This window comes from Panthera uncia (assembly GCF_023721935.1).
Source record: "Panthera uncia isolate 11264 chromosome E2 unlocalized genomic scaffold, Puncia_PCG_1.0 HiC_scaffold_19, whole genome shotgun sequence".
NCBI lineage: Eukaryota > Metazoa > Chordata > Mammalia > Carnivora > Felidae > Panthera > Panthera uncia.
This window is the reverse complement of record NW_026057588.1, coordinates 26,393,409-26,420,372: the sequence shown is the minus strand read 5'-3', so window position 1 is coordinate 26,420,372 and position 26,964 is coordinate 26,393,409. Positions and strand designations below refer to the sequence as shown.

At 52.3% G+C, this 26,964-nt stretch overlaps 1 protein-coding gene across 1 annotated transcript in view; it reads right to left on the bottom strand.

Moving 5' to 3' along the window:
* Positions 1-1,181: 1,181 nt before the first annotated feature.
* NOD2 (nucleotide binding oligomerization domain containing 2) overlaps positions 1,182-26,964 on the bottom strand; it is a 36,379-nt gene continuing 10,596 nt past the window's right edge. Inside the window, exons 3-12 of the mRNA XM_049621222.1 lie at positions 24,714-24,819; positions 19,584-21,402; positions 15,555-15,638; positions 15,261-15,344; positions 12,713-12,796; positions 10,769-10,852; positions 9,944-10,027; positions 7,432-7,515; positions 4,013-4,096; positions 1,182-2,336 (exon numbers count right to left, since the gene is read on the bottom strand). Of these exons, the coding sequence (XP_049477179.1) occupies positions 2,264-2,336; positions 4,013-4,096; positions 7,432-7,515; positions 9,944-10,027; positions 10,769-10,852; positions 12,713-12,796; positions 15,261-15,344; positions 15,555-15,638; positions 19,584-21,402; positions 24,714-24,819 (2,586 nt within the window). The 3' untranslated portion in view covers positions 1,182-2,263. The remainder of the gene's footprint in view (positions 2,337-4,012; positions 4,097-7,431; positions 7,516-9,943; positions 10,028-10,768; positions 10,853-12,712; positions 12,797-15,260; positions 15,345-15,554; positions 15,639-19,583; positions 21,403-24,713; positions 24,820-26,964) is intronic.

Below are 26,964 nucleotides of genomic sequence, written 5' to 3'. Positions count from 1 at the left end.
TTACTACAGTGGGCTCTGTTTTTATATAACTTCCAGTTCACTAGTTTTCTGCCCACCTCTCCTGCCCCCTCAACCCAACTGCCCTGACGACAAGGATCGTGTGTGTTTTGTTCATCCACCGATTGTCCTAACGTATCTGGCTGGTAAATAATCGCCAAATGGGTTTAAGGAAAATGAAATTTTCCGATTTTTCCAATCCAAGACGCCACCACACAAATGCATTGCCATGTTTACGCCTCAGAGAAAGCAGGCCCATCGGTGTCCACTCTCCTCCTGATCTTCTGTATCAGAACAGTGGTCTGGACAGAACCTAACGCCACCAACGGAGAGCCCACGGGCACGCTCACAGACAGGAGCCCACGGAGAGGCCGCAGCATTTAGCGAGCCAGGCCCACACAAAACATTTCAAGGAGGCGGATGTCACTTCGGTGAGGAAGCACCTGAGCCCTTGTTCATTAAATGCCGCTGAGGAGGATTTCAACAAGGAGGCTGCTTGCTGAGGAGAGCTGTTCCCGAACCTTCTCCATCCTTTTCCTGGTAAAGACCCCTGGAGCCACTGGGAGAGAATCAAGGGAGGCCCAGGGGCCTCCTCACATTTGCCTTTCAGCCACGAGGGGCACCAGGAGGCGCCAACACAGCTTAAAACTTCACATTGGGTGGGGAGCCTGGGTGGCTCAGTCGGTTAAGCGTCCAACTTCGGCTCAGGTCATGATCTCGCGGTTTTTGAGTTGGAGCCCTGTGTTAGGCTCTGTGCTGACAGCTCAGAGCCTGGAGCCTGCTTCAGACTCTGGGTCTCCCTCTGCCCCTCCCCTGCTTGTGCTCTGTCTCTCTCTCTCTCAAAAATGAATAAATGTAAAAAAAATAAAAATTAAAAAAAAAAAAACTTCACGCTAGTTAGACCTTTGTAAACCAAAGCCCAAAGGGCTTTGATTGCAAGCCTATTTCTATGAATTGCTTTTGCCCTAAACAATAAATTATCTAGTCAAAACATCATTTTTGCCCCTCCAAGTAGAAAATTGTGCTTTATATTTGACAACATTCACGAATATCTTTTAAACATTCTGGTCACCATCTATTGAGACCCCCACAGCTTTGAGGACTCAACAGTTCTCCTTCCCTGTGACTATTTACAGCATAAAATTCATGGTCGTGTTTTTTACAAAAACAAACTGGAGAGAATCAAACCAAGTGGTTTATAAATAGTAACCAGTTTGCACAAAAAGTAACGTTTAAGTAATAACACTTGGACCAGCACCTGATGGTTTAAGGAGGCTTCAACAATGCATCATTTTGAAAAATCCAGAAAAACATCTGCCTTATAAGGAAAAGTCTTTGATTTCGCCCCTGTAAACTTTTGATCCATAACTCTGTATCACGTAACACTGAACCATGTCGGGGGTCTGCTGTCACAACTCACAGGCATCAACCAGAGACCTGGTGGGACTATTCAAAATTCTGATTCTAAAAAGCTGCATTTGGGTGGGGAGTTGTTTCCAAAGGCTTAACTGAAGAGTAATTGACTTCGCTGAAAAAAAAAAAAAAAAAAAAATTGTGCGTGTGATATTTGCCGTAGTGTCGTCTTATTTTTTGGAAAATCTAGCCCATCTTAGGGAATGAACGGCTGTCATGTGTCCCCTTTCGATCATGTGTTAAGTATCAGGAAGGAGAGCAGGTGAATTGCAGCCCTTCCCACCCTGGGCTTGTTTGGGGGGGGGGGGGGAGGCTATAAATACCAAAGCTGAGAACACCTATATTCTGAAACTTTACCCTCATAGGAAGTGCCACGTGCAGGGATCCAGGATGGGGGGTGGGACCAGATGTGGGGAACTTCTGGATGGGCGACAACCCGTGAGTTAAAACATGGCAGAAAGCTGCTCCCTGAATCCCCCCTCCTCACTGTGAGGCAGGTGGGAAGGGGGGCCGCTCCTGTGGGTCCAGGTCTCTACAGCACCAGGCACGCAGTAACCTCCATAGGCCCCACTGACCCACGTCGGATCAGCCAGAGGCGGCGGGGAGCTGCTCCTCTTCTACATTCCACAGATCGACTCTTGGGAAGAACGGGATGCAAAACAGGCTGCAGAAGAGTTACTCTAAAGGGCACGGTTGCTCCTTCTTCTGCCAGAACAAAGGTGACCTATTGTGCTTGTCCCGGGCAGGACTCGGCTCTGGGTGAATGGACTGCTGCCAGATGGAATCCAGCTTCTGGGATCCAAACCCACGGTCTGTTCACAAACAAACTGAGATGAACGTTGGCCTCCGGGCTTCAGAGCAAGAGTCTGGTGTCCCTCTGGCTGAGCCTCTCAGTCTCCTCTGGAGAGAGAGTGTTGCCTCGGAGCCTAAAGGGGATAAAGCAAAGAGAGGTCTGGGCGAACGCTGAGCCAGAGCGGTGCTTTTAACTGGAGGCTGCTCCTTTCCAAACCTGCGCCTGAACGGCCTGGCCCCAAGGCCCCACTGCAGCCCTCCTGTGCTGGTGTTAGCCTCTGTCCACCAGGGCAGCTCATGAGTCACTGTGTGTGACAAAGCAAGCCTCCGTGACTCTGCAGAGAGAATCCACACCAGACCCAGCCAGCCCTGACTCCCCAAGGCAGGCGATTCTTTTTAAGGCAACAGCAGAATCTGTCAAGAATGCAATGAGCAAGCCCTGATACCCTCCCAAGTCCTGCCAACGGGCGGCAAATAACATCAGAACCCTTAAAATATCAACCTGATGCTGGCCTCCTCCTCCCGGACACAGAATGTGACATTTCCTCTGACCGTGTAAGGGTTTAAAACAAAAACTCACACACTGCCAGGGGCCTGAGGATCTCACTGCCTATAGGGATTACACAACCATACAGAAAGGAAAAGCTCTTCATCACAGGACAGATTCCTAGACATCTTTATTTTAAACCTCATCATTGGATATGTATTAGTGCTGCTGCCTTGATATGATTTTTGAGGGCGTAACCAGTCAGTCTGCGTATGTAAAGCAGGGGCCACAAGTTTGCAGGGGTGAGACAGGGGGCCTGGTCCAAAACAGCAGGCCTGGGGCGGGGGGAGGAGGTGAGGGGTGGGGGGTGCAGTCAGCCTGAGCCCATGCGCCCAGCTGACAGAGAGTGCGATCAGCCCTTCTCTACTCTGCTTACTTCCTGGCATTTTGTGTGGGGGGTGCAGAGAGGGAAGTTTTGGTAGAAAACTTGGAAATATAGATTTTCATGGGGGGATCTGCTAGTTTTAAAAGATTGGCTTCAGGGCACCTGGATTGGCTTCAGGGCACCAACTCTTGATTTTGGCTCAAGTTATGATCTCATGGTTCATGAGATCGAGCCCTGCATGGGACTGTGCACTGACAGAGCAGAGCCTGCTTGGGATTCTTTCTCTCCCTCTTACTCTGCCCCTCCCCTGCTTGTGCAATAGATAGATAGATAGATAGATAGATAGATAGATAGATAGATAAAGATTGGCTTCTAGACCAGTGCCTGAAACACATATAGTGACATTCACTCATGACGTGTAAAATCAGGGGAAGCTTTTGTACTTATTATATGAGTTATAAATATGTCCCTGGAAAGAAGGAGGATAAATCTCTGTAGTTGTGACTCGATGCTTTTTACAAAACATGAAGGAATGTGGCTTTTAATTATAAAGGTCTGGAAACACTAGGCAACAGTACCCACCCCCCCACCGCCAATGTAGCCTCCACCCAGAGGCTCTGATATAACATCCTCGACCTGGGAAGGCAGGTGTAAGGCCCCTGAGTTCTTGTGTGTGTTTCATTCTTCATCCTCCTACACTATTACCTGTAACTAAGACCTTTCTGAATACCCGGGATTTAAAAATGAATGACTTGGTCCATGCTTGGAGACGTGAAAACATCGTTCCCAGAGAGAAATCAGATCCACTGTAGACAGAATGCCACTGAACGTCAGAGCCAGGAGGAAAAATTACCCAGTCCCCCTCCCTCTGGGCCCCATTTTACAGATTGGACAAGTGAGGCTCAGAGACATAACGAGGCCCACCGAGGGGGCCTTACCAGACTTCCAGGATGGTATCATTCCTTTCCAGGGCCTGCAGAAGGACTTCAGCTCCAAGGTAGGTGATGTGGTTGTTGGACAGCCTGGAGAGGAAGACAGAAAGGTGAGCTTCAAGAATGTTGGTTCTCCTCTCGGGCCTGTCCAATGAAAAGAGGCTTTGGGAGTTGGCCCCCACGACATGTCCCTCTCTTGTCTGCGATTCCCAATGAGCCTCAGTGCCTAAAGAGAAAGGCACCCCTCTCTCCTCTGTTCACCAGATGTGTTTGTGTAATGAAGCAGCTACTCCCTTACGAAGGCGATATCGCATGGTGGTTAAGTATGTGCATTTTAGGGGCACCTGGGTGGCTCAGTCGGTTAGGCGTCCGACTTCAACTCAGGTCACGATCTCACGGTTCGGGAGTTCAAGGCTCGCATCGGGCTCTGTGCTGACAGCTCAGAGCCTGGAGCCTGCTTTGGATTCTGTGCCTCCCTCTCTCTCTGCCCACCCCCCCCCTTCTCTCTCAAGAATAAATAAGCATTAAAAAAAATTTTTTTTTAAGTATGTACATTTTACTTCCTGGGTCCCAATCCAGCTTACACCACTTCCTTTTTAATCTCGGGCAAATCAGTCCCAAATTCCTCATCTGTAAAGGCAGACCTAAAAGAGCACCTGCCTCATGAAACATAAGAATGAAAAGAATGGCATATTCTGTAGTGCAGTTGGCACCATACCCAACTGATAGGAAATAATCAACGAACAGTAATATTTTCATATGGCGGTGGGCAGGGGAGGGGCGTGGAATCGAGAAAATACAAGGTTGGGAATTGAGAGGGGAGAACTCACACCGTCAGGGACAGCAGGGAAAGAGCCACCGCCCCATGCTGCTCTTTTGCTCACAGCTTGGCCTTCGAGACATCACCACCTGTCTGCCACCTCCACGGAGTAAGGAACATCCGGGAAGCTGACCCTAAGGCAGTGCCAGTGATAACAACGGCCAGTATCTGCTGGGCTCTTACCATGAGCCTGCTCAACACCTCCATCACGCCAGTAATGCTCATGGCCCTGAGAGGGGGTCCGCCTCATACCCCTGTTTACACCCAAGGCTACAGGAGCCCAAAGCCAAGGAGAAACGGCGGGTAACGGTGGAACTGGGGTCCAAACCTAGGCTGTCAGGTGCCTGAGCCCACACACTGAAGCAGCATTTGGCAGTCACTATGCCCAGAAAAAGAAGGATGCTAGCTTTTTTTAAAAAAGATACATAAGAAGCTCGCTTTTTATGGGGAAACAGTGAGGGATGATGTAGACCGGTGGCACTTAACTATAAGACTCGCCGAGGCAGCGTGGGACAAACCCCTGCAGCCCCTGGGGTTGGCTGGGGTAAATGCATGACAACGAGGGGGGACAAATGTGCCACAGCCACACCCGGTTAATGCGAAACCAGGTACCGCGCAAAGCCTGGCGTCCCAGCTTAGACCACCCAGGCATCACCGGGGCCTCCCAGCCCGGTTTCACCCAAGTGACGAGTGGAAGTGTTTCCCCCAAACATTTGGCAACTTGCTCGCCCCTGCAAAGCAACACAAACAAGTGTTGCCAGAGTGGATGGCGGGCTGGCAGCAAAGCACACACTCTCCCGGAGGCAGCTGTCTGCTTGCCTCTGAAGGCGAGTGTTTTCCACGGGCCACATTTGCCAGGGCGGATGCCACCCCGTCCTGTAGCACAAGGAGCCATCTGATGATGCACGGACGTCCCTCTCCAGTGAGACCTCTGGCACCCCCCGGCAGCGCGGCACCAGCCTCGGAGAGCGCCGGCACAAGGTCGTGATGATCGCGAGCTGGGCTCCTGCTCGCATCCACTCTCCCTGTCCACGCGGAGTGGGAGCCTGCCCGCCGAGCCCGCCACCAGTGATCCCCATCGCCTCCAGCCACCCACCACTGCCGCTGTCCAGCCCTCCAGGTCCTGGATGCTCCGCAGGACCTCCACCACTGCCTGCTCGCTTTCACCCGCCTTCTCCACTGCCATCGGCCTGATCCAGGCCCCCTCCATCTCCCACCTGGAAGACAGCAGGACCTTAATTCCCCCTGACCCGTCTTCCATCTGTTCCGCACAGAGCAGCCGGCACGATCTTGTTATGATATAAATCAGATGTTACTGTCCTAATTAAACTCCTCCAAAGGTTTCTCATTGCCCCTAGAATAAAGCCCTAAATCCTCCCCATGGCTCTGAGACCTACGTGGCCCCCTCACCCTGCCTCTTTCCCGCTGTACCTTCCCCTACAGTCCAACCACGCTGGCCCTGCCCTCTGTTCTCAAAACAACCGAGCTTGTTTCTGCCACAGGGCCTTTGCACTTGCTGTTCAGTCTTCTTGGAATGTGCATTCCTGAGACCTCAGCACTGCAAAAACAGTAACCTTCCTCATTATCCAGGTTTCAGCTCCAATGCCACCTTCTCAGAGAGGCTCTCCCCAGGCAGCTGCGACCCTGCCCTCTCCAGCCACTCCCTGGCACATCTCCTCTTGAATACTCTTTAGAGCCTTTATTATATATAATCTTGTGTATTGGCCTGCTTGTTCATTATATGCCTCTCCCATTAGAATCCAAGAGCTAAGGGGGCTGAGGCCTGCTCTGTTCTTTCCACCGCTCTATCCTCTAGCCTCCAACAGCACTTGGCACAGCAGGTGCTCCAGAAATATTTCTTGCATCGATACATAAGTGGGTGAATGTATGCATGAATGCACAACAACAAAATGAATGAATGCACACATGAATAAATGCAAGCACGCCTGCCTGCATAACCCAAGAGAAACCACTAACGATGACCGTTAGAACAGGTCTCCCGCCTGAGCCAAAGATGGCCCCGCGAGAGGGATGCTGTCGGCAACCCACCCAAACGCCCTCAGCTTTCACCTCTAACTCTGAGGGCTGCCTGCTGGGAAGACCTCCCCTCTCTGCCTGAGGCCTTTCTCCTGACCCCAGGAGGGTCCTCGCACAGGGCAAGCCAGAAGTGCCGGAAAATTAATATCCCCACAAGCACGCAAATGAAGGACAGGCAGTTGGCAGATAAATACCCCTGCTGCCTCGCTTCTCTGTTGGATAGGGGCTCCTGGAGCCCCACAGCAAGTCTGAGGCGGTTGCCCTCGGGGACAACCAGGGCCATAACAGGCTTGGCCACTTGCCATGGGTTCCCTTCCCTCCCCTGCTTCATTTCCCTGACCCCTCACCAGGGTTTGCTGGAACCACCTCCCAAGTAAACAACTTGCCCTGGGATCCCGGTCTGTGTTTGGGGGAACCCTGACTCTACCAGCCGTTTTCTGCCAGGCCACGTTTGCATGAGTTAGAGAGGTGGGAAGCTGCCCATATCCACCCCTTGTCCCCCCTCTCCCCCGACGCTGCCCCCTATAAGGCCTGTCATTATCATCCCGGCTCCTTATAGGTTCCTTACTTTAGGACTTTCAAACTTGAATTCCTCTGAAGTCCCTTGGCAAGAGAACACACACCTTCATCCTGGAGATGGTTCTCCTCTAGGCTGGCAAGAAAAAGAGAGAAAATCCCGTTCATATGGTAACATTTGTTACGGAAGACGATGTCGATAAGGATTAGCCTGCTTGCCCCCCAGTTAGAAAATCCAACATCTGGGGCGCCTGGGTGGCTCAGTCGGTTAAGCCTCCGACTTCGGCTCAGGTCATGATCTCGCGGTCCGTGGGTTTGAGCCCCGCGTCAGGCTCTGTGCTGATAGCTCAGAGCCTGGAGCCTGCTTCAGATTCTGTGTCTCCCTCTCTCTCCGCCCCTCCCCTGCTCATACTGTCTCTGTCTCAAAAAAATAATAAAGAAATAAAAACATTTAAAAAAAAAACTTTGAAAAAAAGAAAATCCGACATCTGAAAATCTATATTTAGCAGATGAAGTAAGAAAAGATATAGTAAGAGTATGAGGGTTTTCAACTCCAGGGACGTCTCTGGGAGAGAATTTACCCCAGGGCTCCTCTATATAAAAGGTACCCTCATGCCCCAGTGATCTAATATCCTTTTCCCTTTCTTATTAATGGAAGCCTCCTTCGGTTTGGGCAACCATGTGCATGCGCTTGGTGAAAAAACTACATTTTGACTCTCCACTACAGCCAGTGACATCCACACGGCCATGAACACATAAGGGGAGGTTGACAGATGGGGCTCCGGGAAATTCTCTTTAAAATGGAGAGCTTGGGGCACCTGGGTGACTCAGTCGGTGAAGCATCCGACTCTTGGTTTCAGCTCGGGTCATGATGTCACGGTTCTTGGGTTTGAGCCCTGCGTCGGGCTGTGTGCTGACAGTGCGAAGCCTGCTTAGGATTCTCTCTCTCCCGCTCACCCCGCCCCTCCCCTGCTTGTGTTCTCTCTCTCTCAAAATAAACTTTAAAAATAAAAACAACAACAAAAGTAAAAATAAAATAAAAGGGAGAGGTGGCCTGGGCCTCCTGCCCTTCCTGGATACACAGACTGAATCTGGGGACACGGAAGCAGTGTCACAGGTACAGCAGCCATCTGCTGACCATGAGGCAACCAACCACGGCTTCAGGCGAAGCCACCGACTGGGGACCCCTGCTGGCCTCATGGAGCCATTACACCAGCCCTACGCCACCTACCTCCAGACCGGTTGGACACGGAATAAAGAAACCCTTTACTGGTTTGAGCCACTGTACCTAGAGTTCTTCCCTCACTTGCAGCCTAGTGTAGTCATAACTGATACACTCAATGGCGAGGCATGCCTCTAACAAGAATTTCCAAGTGGCAAAGTCCACTCAGGATATAATCAATGGGACATCGGCAGAGCTATCCCACCACAATATCCACTTTGTGACGGTGATCATGGGTTTCAAAGGCCTTCTGCTTCCTGGAGAAATCGGCATATTTATCTCCCTGATAGAATTGGGAACCGCCCAGAACATGTCATAAGAAGTCCAAGCTAGTGGCATCTAAAGGACGGGAGACTTAGAATCAGCTTCAGGTCAACAGTGTGAGCACAGTTTATGGCTCACGTTTTTTTTTTTTTTTTTTAATTTATTTTTGGGACAGAGAGAGACATAGCATGAACGGGGGAGGGGCAGAGAGAGAGGGAGACACAGAATCGGAAACAGGCTCCAGGCTCCGAGCCATCAGCCCAGAGCCTGACGCGGGGCTCGAACTCACGGACCGTGAGATCGTGACCTGGCTGAAGTCGGACGCTTAACCGACTGCGCCACCCAGGCGCCCCAATGGCTCACGTTTTAACTTGCCCCAAACCCCACTCCACCTTCCAGGGAGACCTTTACTTCTCCCGCGTTCTTAGGCACTCAGCCTCCCTTAGAATCCACAAAACGTGGGGTGCCTCGGTGGCTCATTTGGTTAAGCTTCTGACTTTGGCTCAAGGCACGATCTCGAGGTTTGTGAGTTCACGCCCCACGTCGGGCTCTGCACTGTGCACAGCCCGCTCCCGAGCCTCTGTCTCCCTCCCTCTGCCCCTCTCCCGCGCACGCGCTCTCGCTCTCAAAAATAAACAGTTTTTAAAAATAAAATACAACCTGGGAAAGGAACACCTGTGTTTAAAAAAGACTTTATGCATATAACCATATACGCTTCACAGTTGGAAGCAGTCAGCCCCTCATTTTCCAGGTAAGAAACCTGGGATTCAGAGCTTATTATTTAACTTGCCTGAGATCACAGCAGGCCTTGAAGCTCAGTCTGCTTGACTCCAGAGTCTCGGGCCTCAACCATTAGGCCACACGGAGGCAGTATACAAGCCGACAAACCAGGAAATATAATTCCATTAAAAGAATTAGCACCTACGTGCCAGGCTCTATCAGCTTCACGCACCCAGCACATAGAAGGACAAACCCAACAGCCCAACCACTCGGTTATCCACCTCTGTTTTACCGACTTCCATGGAGGAGGCCAGGGAATGAGTGAGGCCTCCTCAAAGCAGGGAACCCCTCAACTCACCAGAGTTCTTCCAGTGTCACGTTCTTTTCCAACATTAAGGCTAAGGCTTGAGCCCCCACACTGCCGATGTTGTTTCCCACCAGGCTGGACGGAATCAAGGAACAAAAACACATCAGAGCAGGGAGGGACCTCAGAGATAAGGTAACCCGGGAAGGGCAAAATGCACGACGCACATAGCCCCACATCCTGGTCTGCTTTGTTCAGACATTACCAACTGACTACAGTGCTCATTTTCATTAAGCTAAGAAGCAGCCTTAGAACTCTTTCCAACGTGATGTCCGGGGTAGCCATTACTCATGGACTGCAGTTGGTCCTTGAGATAAAATATATCTGATCCAGGGGCGCCTTGGTGGCTCAGTCATTGGGACATCAGACTTGATTTCGGCTCAGGTCACGATCTCACAGTTCGTGGGTTCAAGCCCTGTGATGGGGGGCTCTGCGCTGTGTAAGCGTGCAGCCTGCTCGGAATTCTCCCTCCCTCCCTCTCTCCCCTTCCCCTGCTCATGCGCACGTGTATGCACACACACTCTCTCTCTCTCTCAAAATAAACCCAAAAAGAAATTTTTAAATATATCTGATTCAGCCCCAAACCTTCAATTAACAGATAGGAATCAAGACCCTTAAGGGGAGAAGGAACACCTCCAAAGTCACCCAGAAAGACTCAAGTGTCCTGACTCCAAACCCAAGGGTCTTTTCTTCGCATCCCACTGCCTAACACAGGGGGCTAAGAACAAAGTTCAATCAAATGAAGGACCCTCAAAACTGGCCCAGGCCCCTCCCTTCCTCATTCTGGCTCCCTGTGACCATGCAGACCCCAAAGCTTACCTGAGCCACCTCAAGCTCTGGTGATCACCCAAGGCTTCAGCCAAGGCCTGGGCCCCTTCGTCACCCACCTTGTTGCCCCAGAACCTAAAAAGGCCAACAGATTGCGTCATTTGGTCAGGGAGTAACTGCTATGTGTTCTAGACATGTGTGAACAGTGTCCTTCCTCTCCATGGTTCTGCCTCTCTGGGACCTTCCAGAAAGATCTGAGAGGGGCTCCTAGGCCCCAGCAAAGTGGATCTGCCTCCACCTTTTGGGAGGGATGGTGAAACTGAATTCATTTTTCAGTCAGACTTACAGAATAGTAGAGGCCCACCCAGCACACGTCCTCAGGGACAAGGAACTCAGTCACTCACTCTCAAAGTCAATTCACAGCGTGGCGACATTTTTCCTGATATGTAGGTCAGATCTGCTTCCTGGTGCCTGCCACCCACAGGTCCTCAACTACCCTCTGGGAGCACCCAAAACAAATCTCACTCTTCTCCCGCAAGCCAGCTCTCTCTCTTGTTCTTCCCTAATGTCCCCCATTTCCTCACGGTGTCATACTCCTTCACCTCCTGGGTCATCCCCCTCAGGCCCACAGAAATTGAGAAACTTCCCTTTTCAAAGGTGGAGCCCAACTCGTTCCTTATGACCTGGCTGTTTTACATATGGGAAGCTAGCCCAGACCTGTCTGTGCACATGTGAGCAAAGCTAGCCGAGCTAGGATGTTCACCACGCTTTCATTCATCTGGTTAATATTTATTGAGCTCTGGCTGTGTGCCAGCACTGCTCTGCGCCCCTGGGGAGAGAGCAAAAAACTACGTCATAGCGAAAAACCTGGAATAACGTAAGGGCGCACCAACATGGGGCCAGTTACATAGATTACAGACATCCAGCCAGTGGAATACCAACCAGCTAGTGTTTTAAAAATGAAGTCGTTATGGTACAAAAGATATATTGTTAAGCAGGCAAAAAAAAACACACACAAAAAAACAAAAACCAATATTCAGAACGGTTTGTGTCATATGATAGTATCTGGTGGGGGGGGGGGGCAGGGGGTTAGCACAGTGCTTGGTGCAGACAGGTGCCTTAACAAAGAGGTGTTGAAAGAGAACAGCCCGCATACGCTGGTTGTGACCTCGAGCAGGAGAGAGCTTGGTGGGGCTGGGGCCACCCTTGTACTGGACTCTGTGCTCCTGGTAATGCAGCGTGGAAAAGGTGCTGATCTCTCAAGCAACCTGGTTCTGCCCTTAGCTCTGGCTGAGCTTGTGGGCAGCTTGCCTGCCGAGGAAATGGGTTGGGCCCTAAGATTAGTGTCCCTTCCTACAGTCTTGGGTTCTCAGACTCCCATTTCTCATCAAATGGATGCCAGCTCACACCAGGTAAGGCAGGACAGCAGCAGGGCTACAGGGGACTGCCCGGTTGCAACCCTAGGGGCGGGGGTGGGGGGTGGCAGTCACTCAGCCACCAGAGGAAGCCCCTCCCCCACACACACATACTCTGGGGACCTGTGGTCTGTGGGACTGCCCTCCCAGCCTGTGCCTGACTCCTCTCCCCTCACTGGAAGGCTCGGCACGACCCTGCAGCCGCAAACGCTCAGAAGGACCCGGCGAAGCCCCCTCCTGTCCTGGGTCCCGTCTCCAGCCTGGTCCACTTACTTCTCTTCCCTTGATTCTCACCCCTTGGGTGGGGCCCAGGCAATGGCACTCTTCAGAAGCTCCCAAAGGTGAGAGGCACAGCCCTAGCACCAGTGAGGACCAGAGGGCTTCCTGCCACCCACTCAGGGGCACTGCCCACCCCCCACATCCTGAACTTCCTGTTTATTGAGTGAAAGGCAAGTATGAGGCAGCCAGGGGCCACCCGCTCTCTCCCGCTGCCTCTGGGGCCTTCCAGCTGAAAAATTGCACCTGCTAAGTCCCCCAACCCGCCCCCACGGGGGCCCCTCTGCCCCAGAATCCAACCTACCCCAAGAACTGCAAGGAGGCGTTGGCTCTGAGCCCCTCAGCCAGCACCTGGGCTCCCGAGGCAGTGATGTGGTTATTGCCCAGCCTGGAAAAGAAGGCAGGGAGGCTGAAGAAGTGTGGGACGGACGTGGGGATGTTAGTGCCCAGAAGCACCCGGGGCTGGTGGAGGAAGTGTGTCCCAGACACAGAAACGTGGAGAAAAGCTTTGAGGCAGCCCGACTTCTTCCTGCCTGTCGAGCAGACTGCCCGGGTGCTAGTCTATTCCTGCTTGGCCAACCTTACTCAACCGTGACTCCCGCTAGTTCATTCTCCAGCTGCAAAGGGGAAAAAGTGGGGGGAAACCTGTTTTGCAAAGCAGTGTGACAGGTATGGGCAGGAGGCACTATTGTCAGCTGTCCTACGAGGTGGTTTCCCCAGGGGAGGGAGGGTGACCCACTGTCACACCTTTTCCTCCTGTCTCAGCCACCAGCTGGTGCCAGACTCCGTGCCCCCTGCAGCTTTCCTGGGTCCCTCGTTGCTGCAGGTGGCTTTCACCTGTTCCGCCCAAGCTGCTGGGAAAGGGCAAGGGATTCTGCAGGGGGGTTGGGAGGTTGGAGGAAGGAGGGTTCAGCCGTATCCAGATACCTCAGAGAACTTTGGAGAGGTCCCCAGAACTCTTACTCACGACCCCAGGCTTCCTGGAATTAATAACACACTTTTCCTCTTTTTAGAGAACTTTCACGCCCTTGAAGCCACTCTGGCTGACAACTACCCTGCAGAGCAGGCACTATTATCCTCTTTGAGAAGGGGCAGGGTGCCCTCCCACACCTCTGACCACAGGCTGCTGTGCCGGGAAATTCAAGGTCGCTTCCCACAGGCTGCTCCCAGCCAGTGACTGGGAAACACAAGACTCTGCTGGGCAAATCTGGCTGGAGGACTCCCCCACAGCCTTCTGTGCTCTCAGAACTGCCCCAAGGTCTAGAGGCTTCCTCCCAGCCTTCCTTCCTTCCCTCTCCCCGTCTCTCAGGGTCAGACTTGCGCTGTAGTGAGCTGACTCTCCCAGCCTCCTCCAGCCCCCTTCCCCATTTCCCCTCGGAGGCATTTTTCCCAACAAATAGTTCCGCATCTAATCCCTTCTGGGAGGGCTGAACTACCGTAGGATAAACAGATAAACACGCTGAGAATTTACATGATTACCCACCACCTTTTAGCCACTAAGCTCCCTCCATAAAGCACTGACCATATCGCGCCAGCTTTCTATGTATCCTAACTCATTTAACCGTTACAACAACCTAGGAGGAAGCTGTAATTATTATCTACATTTTACAGAAGGGGAAACAGAGTCACAGAGACATTGGGCTGACCCAAGGTCACATAGCAAATGAGGATTCAAATCTCAGGGATCCTAGATCCAAACCTCAGTTGGTCTGGCCCCAGAACCCCATGCTCTCTCAACTATTCTGCTATACCAGCCCAAAACCCAGGCTTCAAATTCTGAGCATACTACCCCACAGCCTTCCCTGGGGGATAGGCCAGCCCCCCGCTCTGGCCACAGCCGCTCTCAGCATCCTGAGTCTGGGGGAGCAGGTGGTAGCAACAGAAGAGAGTCCTTTGTGGGGAGCCCGGGCGACCAAATCTTGACTTGGGCTCAGGCCATGATCTCGCAGTTCGTGAGTTCAAGCCCCGTATCAGGCTCTGTGCTGACAGCACGGAACCTGCTTGGGATTCTGTCTCCCTCTCTCTCTGCCCCTCCCCTGCTCGCTCTCTTTCTCTCAAAAGGAATTAAGTTTTAAAAAGTTAAAACAAAAAGAAGAAGAGAGTCCTTTGTACAGAACAGCGCCACTGGGGCTGGCTTCAGCAGCCCTGCCTGAGACTGGGCCACATGGTTAGTAATTTTAACATGGCGGCTTCGAACCCCAAACCCAGCCCAGCAGGTACGAAGAATGGACAAAAGCGATGGTTTACTTTGTCTTCTTTTACTGTCACATAAATCCAGGAAGCAAGAAGACCCCAGGGAGAAAGAGAAGCCAGGCTGACCCGGGGGCCAGCAGGACAGGTGACTGAATGGTGTCAGATGGGAGAGAGACCCCCACGGAGCCAGGAAGGTCAGGAGCAGCAGAAAGGCAGACATCAAAGACTGGAGTGCAAAGCCGGCACCCACCGAGCTGGGCAAGGACCTTCTGAGAGCTTTTCAGCAACTGGCTGTCACAGCTGTGGTGGCAGGTGATCCACGTGCCTCCCCCCGCAACACGTGCTCAATGAACACTAGGAAACCCGGTAACCCCAGCTTGTGACACTCTTAGACACAGGGAAGGAAAGGGTCCCAGAAACCGTCTTCAGCCCTGGGGGCCCCAAGGTCAAAGGGCAGGCAGCCCTCAGCAGAGCCAATCCTGGGCTTGCTGGGGAGGTCACAGCATTAGCGAAACCCTGCTCAAAGGAGACACTGCCCCTGATTCAGTCAGCAGATCACGAGCCCAGTAGGGGCCGAACCAGGGCCAGGACCAGACCGAACTGACTCAGCTCTGAAGAAGAAAAACAATTTCCACAGAATAGGAAAGCCCTGGGCTCACCTCAAAGCCAAGAAGTTCTGCCTGCACGCAAGGAGCCTCGCCACGGAGTGTGCACAGCCATCGGTCAGTTTGTTGTTGAAGAGACTGGAACGTTCCAAAGGAGAGGAGACATGGAGACCTAGCACAGCAGTCAGGGACCACCCCAAGCCCAGGGTAGCCCATTCCCACGACCCAGGAGTCACCTGCACCCTCCAAATATGCCAACACCCTCGCCGCAGCTCACGGCTGCTGCCCAAACGGCACGACCCAGAGCGTGGCCGGGGACACGATGTCCACCACTCGAGCCCGACTTACGCTAACTTCTGCAGCTGCTCACAGTGAAGAGCATGTTCGACGAGCTTACAGATGCCTCGGTCTGAGATATTGTTATCTCGCAAGCTAAGAAAAAAAGACAAATAGATTTGGAAAATGGAGCTGAGAAAAGAGAAATAAACAAGACCCCAAAAGAGACTTCTGCTCGTGCCCAAAGTGCCAGCATCTGTGTTTCTGGGAAACACCGCAAGGGCTGAGCACCCCAAGAAAGAGGAGACGCCCCCATCCCTGGTCAGGGTGCTGACGTCATGCACCATGTGGGGGACCGCTCAGGAGGTGGGGCCCCAGAGTTCCTGCTAAAGAACGCTGGAGTCCCGGCGGGTCACTGGAGTCCTAGGCTGAGGCACTGTTTCCATGTTGTAAAACAGAAATGATCACCATAGCAGCCTAACAGAAGGTTCCTAGCTGGGAGGGTGTGTCGGGAACTAGCCAGGCCACCCTGGGGGTGACAGTGGGTACCAGACGGCAGACCAGTCAGACAAGAGTGGCCAAGACTCTGGAACACCAGCAAGTGAGCCGTGGTCAGGGAGGCCCTGCCGTCCAGCACTTCACCCCAGTGACATCACTCCTGTCGTCAGACCCTGCCCAGAAAGCCCCCTCTGACACTCCTCTCGGGGTGGCGCCCCCAAACTCACCTGATCACAAGATCTTCAGAAAGCATCCCTAAAATACAGACTCTGGGGCCCCTCCCCTGGAGCTGGCAATTCTGGGAGTGGGGGTGGGGTGGGGGGTTGGGGCCCAGGGATCTGTGTATATTAACAACCGTGCCTAGGATTCTTCATCCTCAGGCAGATCTGGGAGACCCTGACTTAAAGGCTAACAGCTTGGGGATCTGGAATCTTCCCTCCGTGGAAACTCTCATCCTCAGCAGCCACTTACTAGCTATTTGCTGTAAAAAAAAAAAAAGGGGGGGGGGGAAGATGGTATTCCCAGCCTCACCTGGCTGAGAGAGGATTTAAAGAGACAGCACACACAAAGCCCTGTGAGTGCCTGGCGCAGGCAGAAGGTAGCTGTAATCACGGCTGCTCGCACGCATGGGGCATCTGATGTGCCAGCACCGACCCAAGCGCTTCCCAATAGTAAAGGTGTTTAATCCTCACAAAAGCCCACGACGTAGGTACCATTATGATGTCCGTTAGAGGGAAGGCAGTTGAGGCACAGACAAGTGAAGTGACTTTGCCAAGGTTGCACAGCACCTAAAGGATCTGGGCCCCAGGCGGTCTGGCTCTAAAGCCCACCGTTAAGCATGACCTTGTACGCCTCTGTCCCAAGGCCCCCTGCAGCCAAAAAATTTTGAAAGCCAGAACCCTAGAGTCAGATCCAGGGCCTAAAGAAAGCTATATGGGGGCACTTTGTAGACAGGCTTCCTGGAGGCTGAGGGTTTGTTTCTGTTGGCATGGAAACATTTCAAGTGGGAGAGATACAGCATGGCTCTGGGGGAGAGGAGCACCTCCTCGCCAGCCTCTGTCTGTCTCTGTCTCTGTCTGTCTGTCTCTCTGTCTCTCTCTCTCTCTCTCTCTCTCTCTCTCACACACACACACACACACACACACACACACACACAGGAAATACCTGACCTCCAGATCATTTCCCCTCCCACATAATGCTGGCAATTTCTGTGTGGAGAGTAAAGAGCAGTAGAACTTAGTCAAGGTCTTTTATTGTTCATGGAAAATCAAGCTGGTTCCCACAGACCAGCTGTTTTCACAGGGTGGCTCTGGACTCCTTGGAGCAGTATCACCAGGGATGTCAGTTAGAAAACATCGATCCCTGGCCGCACCACCCCACCCCCCGCAGACCGAGGGAGCGAGAATCGCTGGGGGTAGGCTTCCGAATCTGCATTTCTACATGCTTCTCTGCACCTCTAGGCTGAGCATGGAAGATGAGCATCCTCATCTTCCTCCGAAAACGGAGAGAGACCTCTAACCCCCCCTCAGCCCTTGGACACATCCTGGGAGTGGCAAGGCTTTCCTGAGGAGAGAGGATCCATTCATTCTAGGGATGGACTGGTCTAGAAGGATCATCCCAGCCAGCGGTTCCTGACCTCCCAGGGCTCGAGGACCCCTTTGAGAACTATGGGCTCATTATCCACAAGAATGGACTCATAATTCTATCAGGTAAATGACTCCCACAGATAGGTCTCGGACTTCTTGAGTGAAAATATGGCGGTTCCTCCTTCCTGGGGAGATCAAGTATTGTGCTGGCCATCTTTCCATTTCCCTGGCCAGATCCGCTTTCCTCTTTCTACCTGGCTCTCGGTCCTGAGGGGCTGATGCCCATGGACTACAGCAGCAGGCACCCTGTGTTGGCTTTCTGTCTGGGGGTCAAGGCAAGAGCAAGAAGGGGAGGAAAAGCCAGGGTTTATTCCCCCAGACCCCACCCTTCCAGCTTTCTGTAGCCTCAGTTTCTATCAGGCAGCCTTCTCCACACCTCTCCCCCAGCCCTGCCCCTCCAGGCTTGAGGACGGTGACAGCCCCGTCCCCACCCCCACCGCCACAGTCACTGGCCCCAGGACCCTGCACTTTCCCTTCTCGCTCTTCCTAACTGCTGCCCAGTCCCTTCTAAACAGTCTGCAAACCACCCAATTTCAATGTGTTATCTGTTTCCTCCTGATATATTCACAACATACGTTACCTATAATGCACACGTGAGCTGCATAAAATATGCTAACGTTATATTATTATTACATTATGCAAACAAACTTATGACCATGGTCCCTATGGAAAGGATAACACAGGCCACCCTACAATTTCTAAGAGATATCCATATGTTTGCTCCAAAGAGAGAAAAAAAGTCTTAATGCTGTAGCCCAGAGGAAGTAGGCCATCGTAATATATTCAAGGAAAGGCTTGTCCCTTGCTTCGGGGCAAATAAAGTCACCTGGGATAGACCAAAAGCCCTGGAAGGCTGTGAGTCGATTTTAACTTGAAGCTACCTTCTGCTTTTTCAGCGGTTTTAAACAGGGCGCAGGACATCCCCTTTCAAGGACGGAAGGGAAGTTGGGGAGTCTGCAGAACGCTGGCCACGAGACCCGGGCATGCCCTCTGCTCTCACCTGGCCCACGGGTGCTGGAACAGACATTCCCAAGGGGGAAAGCTCACGCCCTCAGAGGGGGCGGGGGGAGGGTGCTGGGACCAGTACGGGTGGTGGCGAAAATCTCATCTGGACTCTGCACAGCATGCGGGCTACGAGGGCAGGTGGCAGTCCGTGGCCACTTTCCAGCTCTTGGATCCTGAAATCCTCATCTCATTGGGATTTTAAAATCTCTCGAGGGGCACAAGTCACCTCTAAATTTCGGCTCGTTCCTAATACAGACACTTAGTACACAAAACTTTGCACATCACTTCAAGGTTCTCATGGAGCCCCTGAACGCTGTCCATAAATAGGCTGCTTGTGGGGAGCACAGACCTGTCCCCGGAAAGGTGTTATATGTGAACCCCAGCTCTACCATTTCCTGGGTCACTCGAGACCAGTCACTTTGCTTCTCTGAGCCTCGATTTGAGGATAATGGGGAGCATCTGGGTGGCTCAGGGGGTTGAGCATCCAACTTCAGCTTAGGTCACGGTCTCACAGTTGTGAGCTGAGTCTTGGATCACACAGCCTGCTTCAGACCCTCTATCAGTCCCCCGCTCACGCTCTCTCTCTCTCTCTCAAAAATTAGTAAACATTAAAAAATTTTGAGGATAAGGGGGATAATAACGTCCCTGCCTACAGCCCAGGGTGGTCACGGAGATTAAAGGAATTAATTCCAGGAAGCGTGTAACACAGTGCCTGACACCCAGGACATTCAATAAGCACGGCTGTCGTTCTCCTACGTTGTAAGGAAGGCTCGGACCGGGGAAGGGGCTGGGCTGGGGGTTGCACAGAAGGGGTGGCGGGGCTGGCGCTGGGCCCCGACTCCTGGGTCCTAGCCTGGTGCTCCCACACCGGCATCTCCGGGGTGGCATCCCTTCCACCACCCCCCCCCCCCCGCCAACCTGTGCACAGCGGGCAGTGCCCAGCAACACTCACTAAAGAGCCTTGCACACGTCGAGACAAGGCAGCAGCTGCTCCACACCAACGTCACCTACAGAGTTGTGGTCCAGCTGCAGGGCCACGGGCCGCCGCAGGTGCCGCAGCACAAACGCCAGGGCGGCACATTCCGCGGGGCCCACGCCGCAAAAGGTCAGCTTGAGGTGCCCGACCTTCAGGCCTCGCACGGCCTCCCGCGCCAGTCGCTCCTCCTGCATCTCGTACAGGCTCCGGCTGAGCCAGACGAACCCGGGCATGGCGTGCATGCTCTTGGCCTCCCCGGGCACGGCCGGGGGGATGGCGTGAAAGTGCTTGTGGAGGCTGCGCGACAGACACCACCGGGCGCAGACCCGGCGCCGGAGCAGGGCCTTCTCAGACGCCTGGCCCTCGGCCAGCAGGCCCCTGTGCTCCCGGGACAGCAGCCCCGCCAGGAAGGCCGCCGTGATCTGGAGGTTGTGCGGCTCGGCCTCCTGGAGCAACGCCGCCACGCCGCCCTCCTCGCGCCCCGGGCGCCGCACGCACGCCGCGGGCAGCAGCCTGGCCAGGAGCGAGCCGCCCGGCGTGTGACAGCGGAAGAGGCGTCTGAGCGAGGACGGTGGCACGTCGGCGCTGAGCACGAGGTAGAAGGCGGCGAAGAAGCACTGGAAGGTGATGTGCAGGAATTCCAGGGGGGCGACGCTCCCGGGCGCGACGCTCTTGGCGCGCACCAGGAAGCCTAGAGAGACGTCGTCGCCGTCGACGTGTGCCGCCTGGAGCTGCCCGGAGGAGAACACGTAGCAGCACATGCCCAGGCCCCAGAGGGCCAGCCAGCCGAGGTGCAGAAGGGCGGGGAGCCTGCCTCGAAGCAGCCCGGACCCCGGGCTGCGGGGGGCCGCATCGGGCGGGGAGGCGCGCAGCAGAAAATGCTGCACGATCAGCAGGTACATATCCGTGGTGGTCCTTGGGGACCCCCCGCCCTGCAGCAACAGTTCCTGGTGGCATTTGGACACCATCCACGTGATGACGGGAAGGTGGCACAAGCCGTGCAGGGCTGAGGTCGCTCGGAGCATGCGGATGAGGCGGTCGGCCACCCCCGGCTCGCGGTGGCGCTTCCTCAGGTACAGTTCGATGCCCTCTTCCGAGAAGCCCTTCAGGTTGAGTTCCATGCGCAGGTACTTCCTGAGGAAAGCCGACACCGCGTCCGGACGGCTGGTCAACACCTTGCGGGCGTTCTTCAGCAGGTTGCCCTGCAGTAGGTTGAACAGCAGATTCTGGACCGACGTGGGGTCGGTCGGAGAGCAGTGGCGCTCGCCACGATCCGTGAACCTGAACCTGAACTCGTCGAAGCCGTCGAAGGTTAAGAGGACGCGGTTGGGGTGGTCAAGGAGGAACTGGAAGACGTCCTGGCGGCCGACGTCGGGCCAACAGCAGTGTTCAAAGAGCAGCGTCTGCACGGACAGCGGCTTTGCCACACACTGCAGCTGCCGGCAGCTGAATGGGAAGACGAAGAGGAATTCCCGGAAGTGGCGCCCCGTGGCCCACAGCAAGTGCACCCGCTGCAGCAAAGTGCTCTTGCCGCTGCCCGCCTCGCCCACCACCAGCACGGTGTCAGCGTCGTCGTTGAGGTGGCCACAGGTGCTGAAGAGTTCCTCCAGGCCCAGGGTGGCGGGGCTTTTCGGTGGGGGGCCGGCCACACCCAGCTCTGTCCGGATTTCCAGAACATTCTCTGTGTACACTTCCTCCAGGCAAAGATTGTCTGCCCCATCATAGGTGCTCAGGAAACGAGACTGAGCAGATAGCGTGGTCCTCAGCTTGGACATGTACTTCTCACACGCGGCATCTGGAAGAAGAGGCAAATGAGGCAGGATCGTGGGGAAGACGCCATCTGACAGAGCAGGTGCATGGGGGAATGTGATGTTCTGTGTGGAGACACTAGCCGGTGCGGGCCAGTCCTGGCTGTCCCCTTGCAAGCTACGGGCTTTGATGATAGTCACGTAACCTTCCTTAACCTGGGTCTCCTCCCCTGTGAAGGGGGAAAATGGTGGTCCCTACCTTATAGGGTTTACACGGACCAATTAAGATAATTCAAGTCAAGTGCTTCCATTCAGTGCCCAACACAAAATGCTCAAAGGATATTAGCGAGTGGTATTATTATTACTGACATCGGGAAGATCTGTAGATTAGAAGGAGCATTGGGCTGGGATCAGAAGACCGGCATTCCAATGCCTGTCCCGCCATACTGGTCAGATAGCCTTCACCACTCAACCTCGGTTGTGTCTTTCTAAAGACAAACGGTGTAAGAGCCTAGGAGCGCAGTTTCTAAAGTCAGATACACCTGACTTTGAAAGCTGGGTCCACCATTAGCTTGCACAAGCCACTCAACCTTTCTGGCCTCAGTATACTTATCCCCAGAATTAGGGACAATCCACACCTTGAAGGATTGTTACAGGAGGAAATGAGATAAAATAGTTTGGAAGAATGTCTGACATATGACAAATTCTCAGAAGATGGTATTTATTATCATTATTACTAAAGGATTTGGTAGGCACACCAGCAGCACCCATGTCCTAATCCGTATGATCTACGAACACGTTACTGGACTTGCTAAAAAGGGACTAGCCAGAGGGGCACCTGGGTGGCTCAGTCGGTTGGGCGTCCGACTTCAGCTCGGGTCACAGTCTCACGGTTCGTGGGGTTTGAGCCCCACGTCGGGATCTGTGCTGACAGCTCAGAGCCTGGAGCTTTCTTCAGATTCTGGGTCTCCCTCTTTCTCTGCTCGCCACCCCCCCCCCCCATCATGCTCTGTATCTCTCTCTCTCTCTCTCAAAAATAAATAAACATTAATTTAAAAAAAAATTTTTTTAACATTTATTTATTGCTGAGACAGAGAGAGAGAGAGAGTATGAACAGGGGAGGGTCAGAGAAAGAGGGAGACACAGAATCTGAAACAGGCTCCAGGCTCTGAGCTGTCAGCACAGAGCCCGACGCGGGGCTCGAACCCACGGACCGCGAGATCATGACCTGAGCTGAAGTCGGACGCTTAACCGACTGAGCCACCCAGGCGCCCCTAATTTTTTTTTTAATAATAAAAAAAAGGGACTAGCCAGGCGTGCCTCGGTGGCTCAGTTGGTTGAGCGTCCAACTCTTGATTTCAGCTCGGATCATGATCCCAGAGTCATGGGATGGAGCCCTGCTAAGCATAGAGCCTGCCTGAGATATTCTCTCTCTCCCCCACTCTCTCTCTCTCTCAAATAAAAACATAAATTAAAACAAATCAAATTAAATTTAAGAAGGACTCGATAAATGTGACTGAACTAAAGACACCGAGATGGGGAGATTATCCTGGATGATCCAAGTGGACCTGACACTGAATGGTCTCAGCGTCACTAGGGTGCCCGGGTCAAGCACGTGGATGAGATTCTTTAATCAAGACTCACTTCCCCATCTTCTTCGCCGGCCCTCTGCAACACAGGGTGTGCCCACAGGACTGCTGCTTTTCCTTTATTATCCCAGTAGCCAATGCGAACAAACCACTTCCTGTGTCAGGGGGTAGTTCCCTTTTAGGGAATGAGGAAGTGCTGGTCCAGAGGCCCCAGGGTTGGGGGACCTTAGAGCATCATGGCCTCACTGCTCCCAACCAAATACTGGCCCATTTGTTCTCAACTCAGAAGGGAACAAGAAATTCTCACAGAGCACCCTTGGAATACCAAAGCTGTATTTATGCATCCGAAGGAGATGCCCTGTGTTTGTGTCTCCTCTTCTGCTCCCAGAGCTGATGATTATCACCGCTCTTAATGCCCTCTGGATATACCAGGAGCCCTGAACGGATACCAGAAGATATACACCTTTTTCTCTAATATCCTGATTTCTTTTTTTTTTTTTTTAATGTTTATTTTTGAAAGAGAGAGAGACAGAGCGCAAACAGGGGAGGGTCAGAGGAAGAGGGAGACCCAGAACCTAAAGCAGGCTCCAGGCTCTGAGCTGTCAGCACAGAGCCCGACGCGGGGCTCGAACCCAAGAACTGTGAGATCGTGACCTGAGCCGAAGTCAGACGCTCAACCGACTGAGCCACCCAGGCGCCCCTCTAATACCCTGATTTCTAAGGCAGGTTTTCCAGCCACCAACAATATAAAATTCTCCAGGGGGAGAAAGGAAAAAAAAAAAAGGTATCTCTCATTTAAAAAATTTTTTTTAACGTTTATTTTATTTTTGAGACAGAGAGAGACAGAGCATGAACGGGGGAGGGGCAGAGAGAGAGGGAGACACAGAATCGGAAGCAGGCTCCAGGCTCTGAGCCATCAGCCCAGAGCCCGACGCGGGGCTCAAACTCACGGACCGTGAGATCGTGACCTGAGCTGAAGTCGGATGCTTAACCGACTGAGCCACCCAGGCGCCCCTCTCTCATTTTAAACCCAAATACATGTCCATCATCAACTTCGGAATTGTCACCCTGGGGGATCTTGCACCATGTCATAGTGGTAAAACGCATGAAAGCCAGCTGTGCTTGATGATGTCAATGGCACACATTAACCAAGGGCCAATCGGAGCACTGTGCTCCCCAGCCCGTCACTCGCCCTCCCTGCCCCAGTTTTCACCTCTGTAAAGTGGAAAAAATAACAGCCATTTCTTAAGACTGTCGCAAACAGAGCACCCGGGAGGACGCCTGAGCTGTTGCAGCTGAGTTATCCGAGCCCCCTCCCGTTCCAGAGATGGGTTGGTGAACGTGTGCAATGAGAGATACCACATTATCTAAGTCCACTCGGTCCTGGGGTTTCTGATAGTGACTGCAGAAATCAAGAGATAACAGCCCTATCTCAAAAGTGTCTCCTTTTCAGTGCAGATAATCAGAGTTTGGCCAGTATGGGACACCTGTTTTTAGCGTCAACGCGTGGTAGCTCCAGTTTTCACGGTGCAGCTCACGAATAAAAGCTAACCCTAATATTACACATGGGAACCCTTTCGATCTTCCCACTAGCCCAGTGAGTCGGTGGTGGTGTTATCCTTGAAATCAGGAAACTGAGCCTGAGGGAGGCCTGCACAGCCAGTGAGGAGAAATCTAACGGATGTCTCGCTCTGGAGTTTCGCTCTTAACCTTCAATCTGTACAGCCTTTCTTTCCCTTTCTGATGAACTGAGAAGAACATATACATACCACTGAAAGGCAGGGCCACCGGGACTGGCAATTCCTGAACATGTCGTAGAAGGAAGGCGGCCAACCCATTCGCCTTCACGGTCGCAAGATCCAGCAGCCTTCTTGCCTGTGGGGAAAGCAAAAGTCGGTGTCTTTCCAGAAAGCCGACGGACGGGTGTGTGAAGGTTTCCGCGGATTACTCCAATTTCATAGACGTCTCTCCCCCCACCCCAATAAAACGCCAGTAAAACAGCCACAACAGCAAGACACGGTATTACGTGGCAGAGTGAACACACAGCCAATCTGGCCCCGAGTAAGAGTGAATAACATAAAAAAAGGAAAGAAAAAAAAAAGACATAAATCTATAAACCTGCAAGGATAGGAAAAACAGTTCTGGAAGCTGCAAATCATTTGGAAGAGAGGTGATTTCATGGAGCCCTGAGGCTTGAAATCCCATCTCTGAGTACGACCTCCCACATTTTCATCGCCAACCCAAACTGCTCCCCTGAACCTTCGCTGGGCACATCTCAAACTACCTCCCTGCTGTCTCCACTTACATGTTCCGTAAACACCTCCGGCTTAAGATACCCAAAACAAAACCCCTAATCTACACCCACCCCCACACCTACAGGTGCAACTCTGTAACTCTGAACCCTCAGACACATTCTACTTCTCTTCCACAGCACATATCACCTCCCAGGATGTTCTGCCATTTCCTCCTTTTGCTTATTGCCCGTCTCCCTGCACTGGAATGTGAGTATTTCCAGGACAAGGGTTTTTGTCTGTTTTGTTCACCGATATATCCTCAACACCTAGAACAGTGCCTGGCACAGAGCATGAACTTAAGGACTTGCCAAATGAATAAATAGTAATAGACTTAGAAGAGCCCCGAAGGCCAAATCCTCATCCAACAATGGGCAGGTTGAAAAGCACACAATGTACATCTCAGAATCTATAAAGGTCTCTGGAATTAAAAGCATCAGGTACAGGGACACTTGGGTGGCTCAGTCGGTTAAGCATCTGACTTTTGATTTTGGATCAGGTCGTGATCTTGCAGTTCGTGAGTTCCAGCCCCGCATAGGGCTCTGCACTGGCAGGGTGGGGCCTGCTTGGGATTTTTTCTCCCTCTCTCTCTGCCCCTTCCCTGCTTGCTATCTCTCTGTCAAAAAAAATAAATAAAAAGAAAGAAATGACGAACTTTAAAAAATCTTTTCATGTAAAAAAAAAAAAAAGCATCAGGTACCTTGAGAACCAAAGGAAATGGTCAAATTAAGGAGGGCTAAGTCAAAGTTGTTTATAAAATAGATCTCCAGTTTCCTTTACCCACTCCAAGTCAACAGCAACTGTCCCTGCCCTGCCATGGCAAAGTGCAGAGATTTGCATTCTGGAAAGGCTCAAACAGGGTCCCTGGACTGGGAGGCACCAGGTACAATAATGGAAGTGGGTGTCATACCCTAAAAGAAGGTTTAAATGACCACATGCAAAATGAGTATTGAATGCTGATACCTCTCCCCAACACTATAACCACCCAGCCCTCAGCCCTCTTACTCACTGGGTTCCCACAACTCTGGCGGTCAAACCTTTACTTCCAGGCAGGAGGTCTGTGACGTCTACACTGGTAACTTGACCAGCCTAGGGGGAAAGGTCTCAAGATACAAAAAGAACCACTTCCCAAAATGTCTACAGTGAAACTCAAGGTAGACAAGTATCACCTGCAGCCTCTGAGTTTCCATTAAGTTTTAGAGAGTCTATTTCAGTCATGAGAAGACAACTAAGGATCATCATATGCCCAAAGAAAGCATCTACTATGGGAGACTGAGCCCAAATAAGTGGAGAAGGGAAAAGCAACTTGTAGGATAAAAAGGTGATGCAGGGTGAAAAAATAAAATCTGCCCCCCCCACAAAACAAACAATGACAGTAACAACAACACCAAAAAACCCACACCGTATCATTATGATCCTTAAGTAAGACAAGAAATTTCATCCATAAAACAAAAACAGGATGCTATAATAAGAAACATTTTTAAATAGCTCTTGGAAATTAAAAGTGATAGCAAAAATGAAAAATGCAAGGTTTTAAAGATAAGTTGAAGATATCATAGGGGAAGTAGTACAAAAGGACACAGAGATGGAAAACAGAAAAGAAGGAGAAGAAAATTAGGGGATCAGTCCAGGAGTCCTAAAATTCAAATAGTAGTTCCATAAAGAGAGAAGAGAGAAAACAGAAAGAAATCACCAATGAAGTAACCAAGAAAATTTTCCAGACAATAAA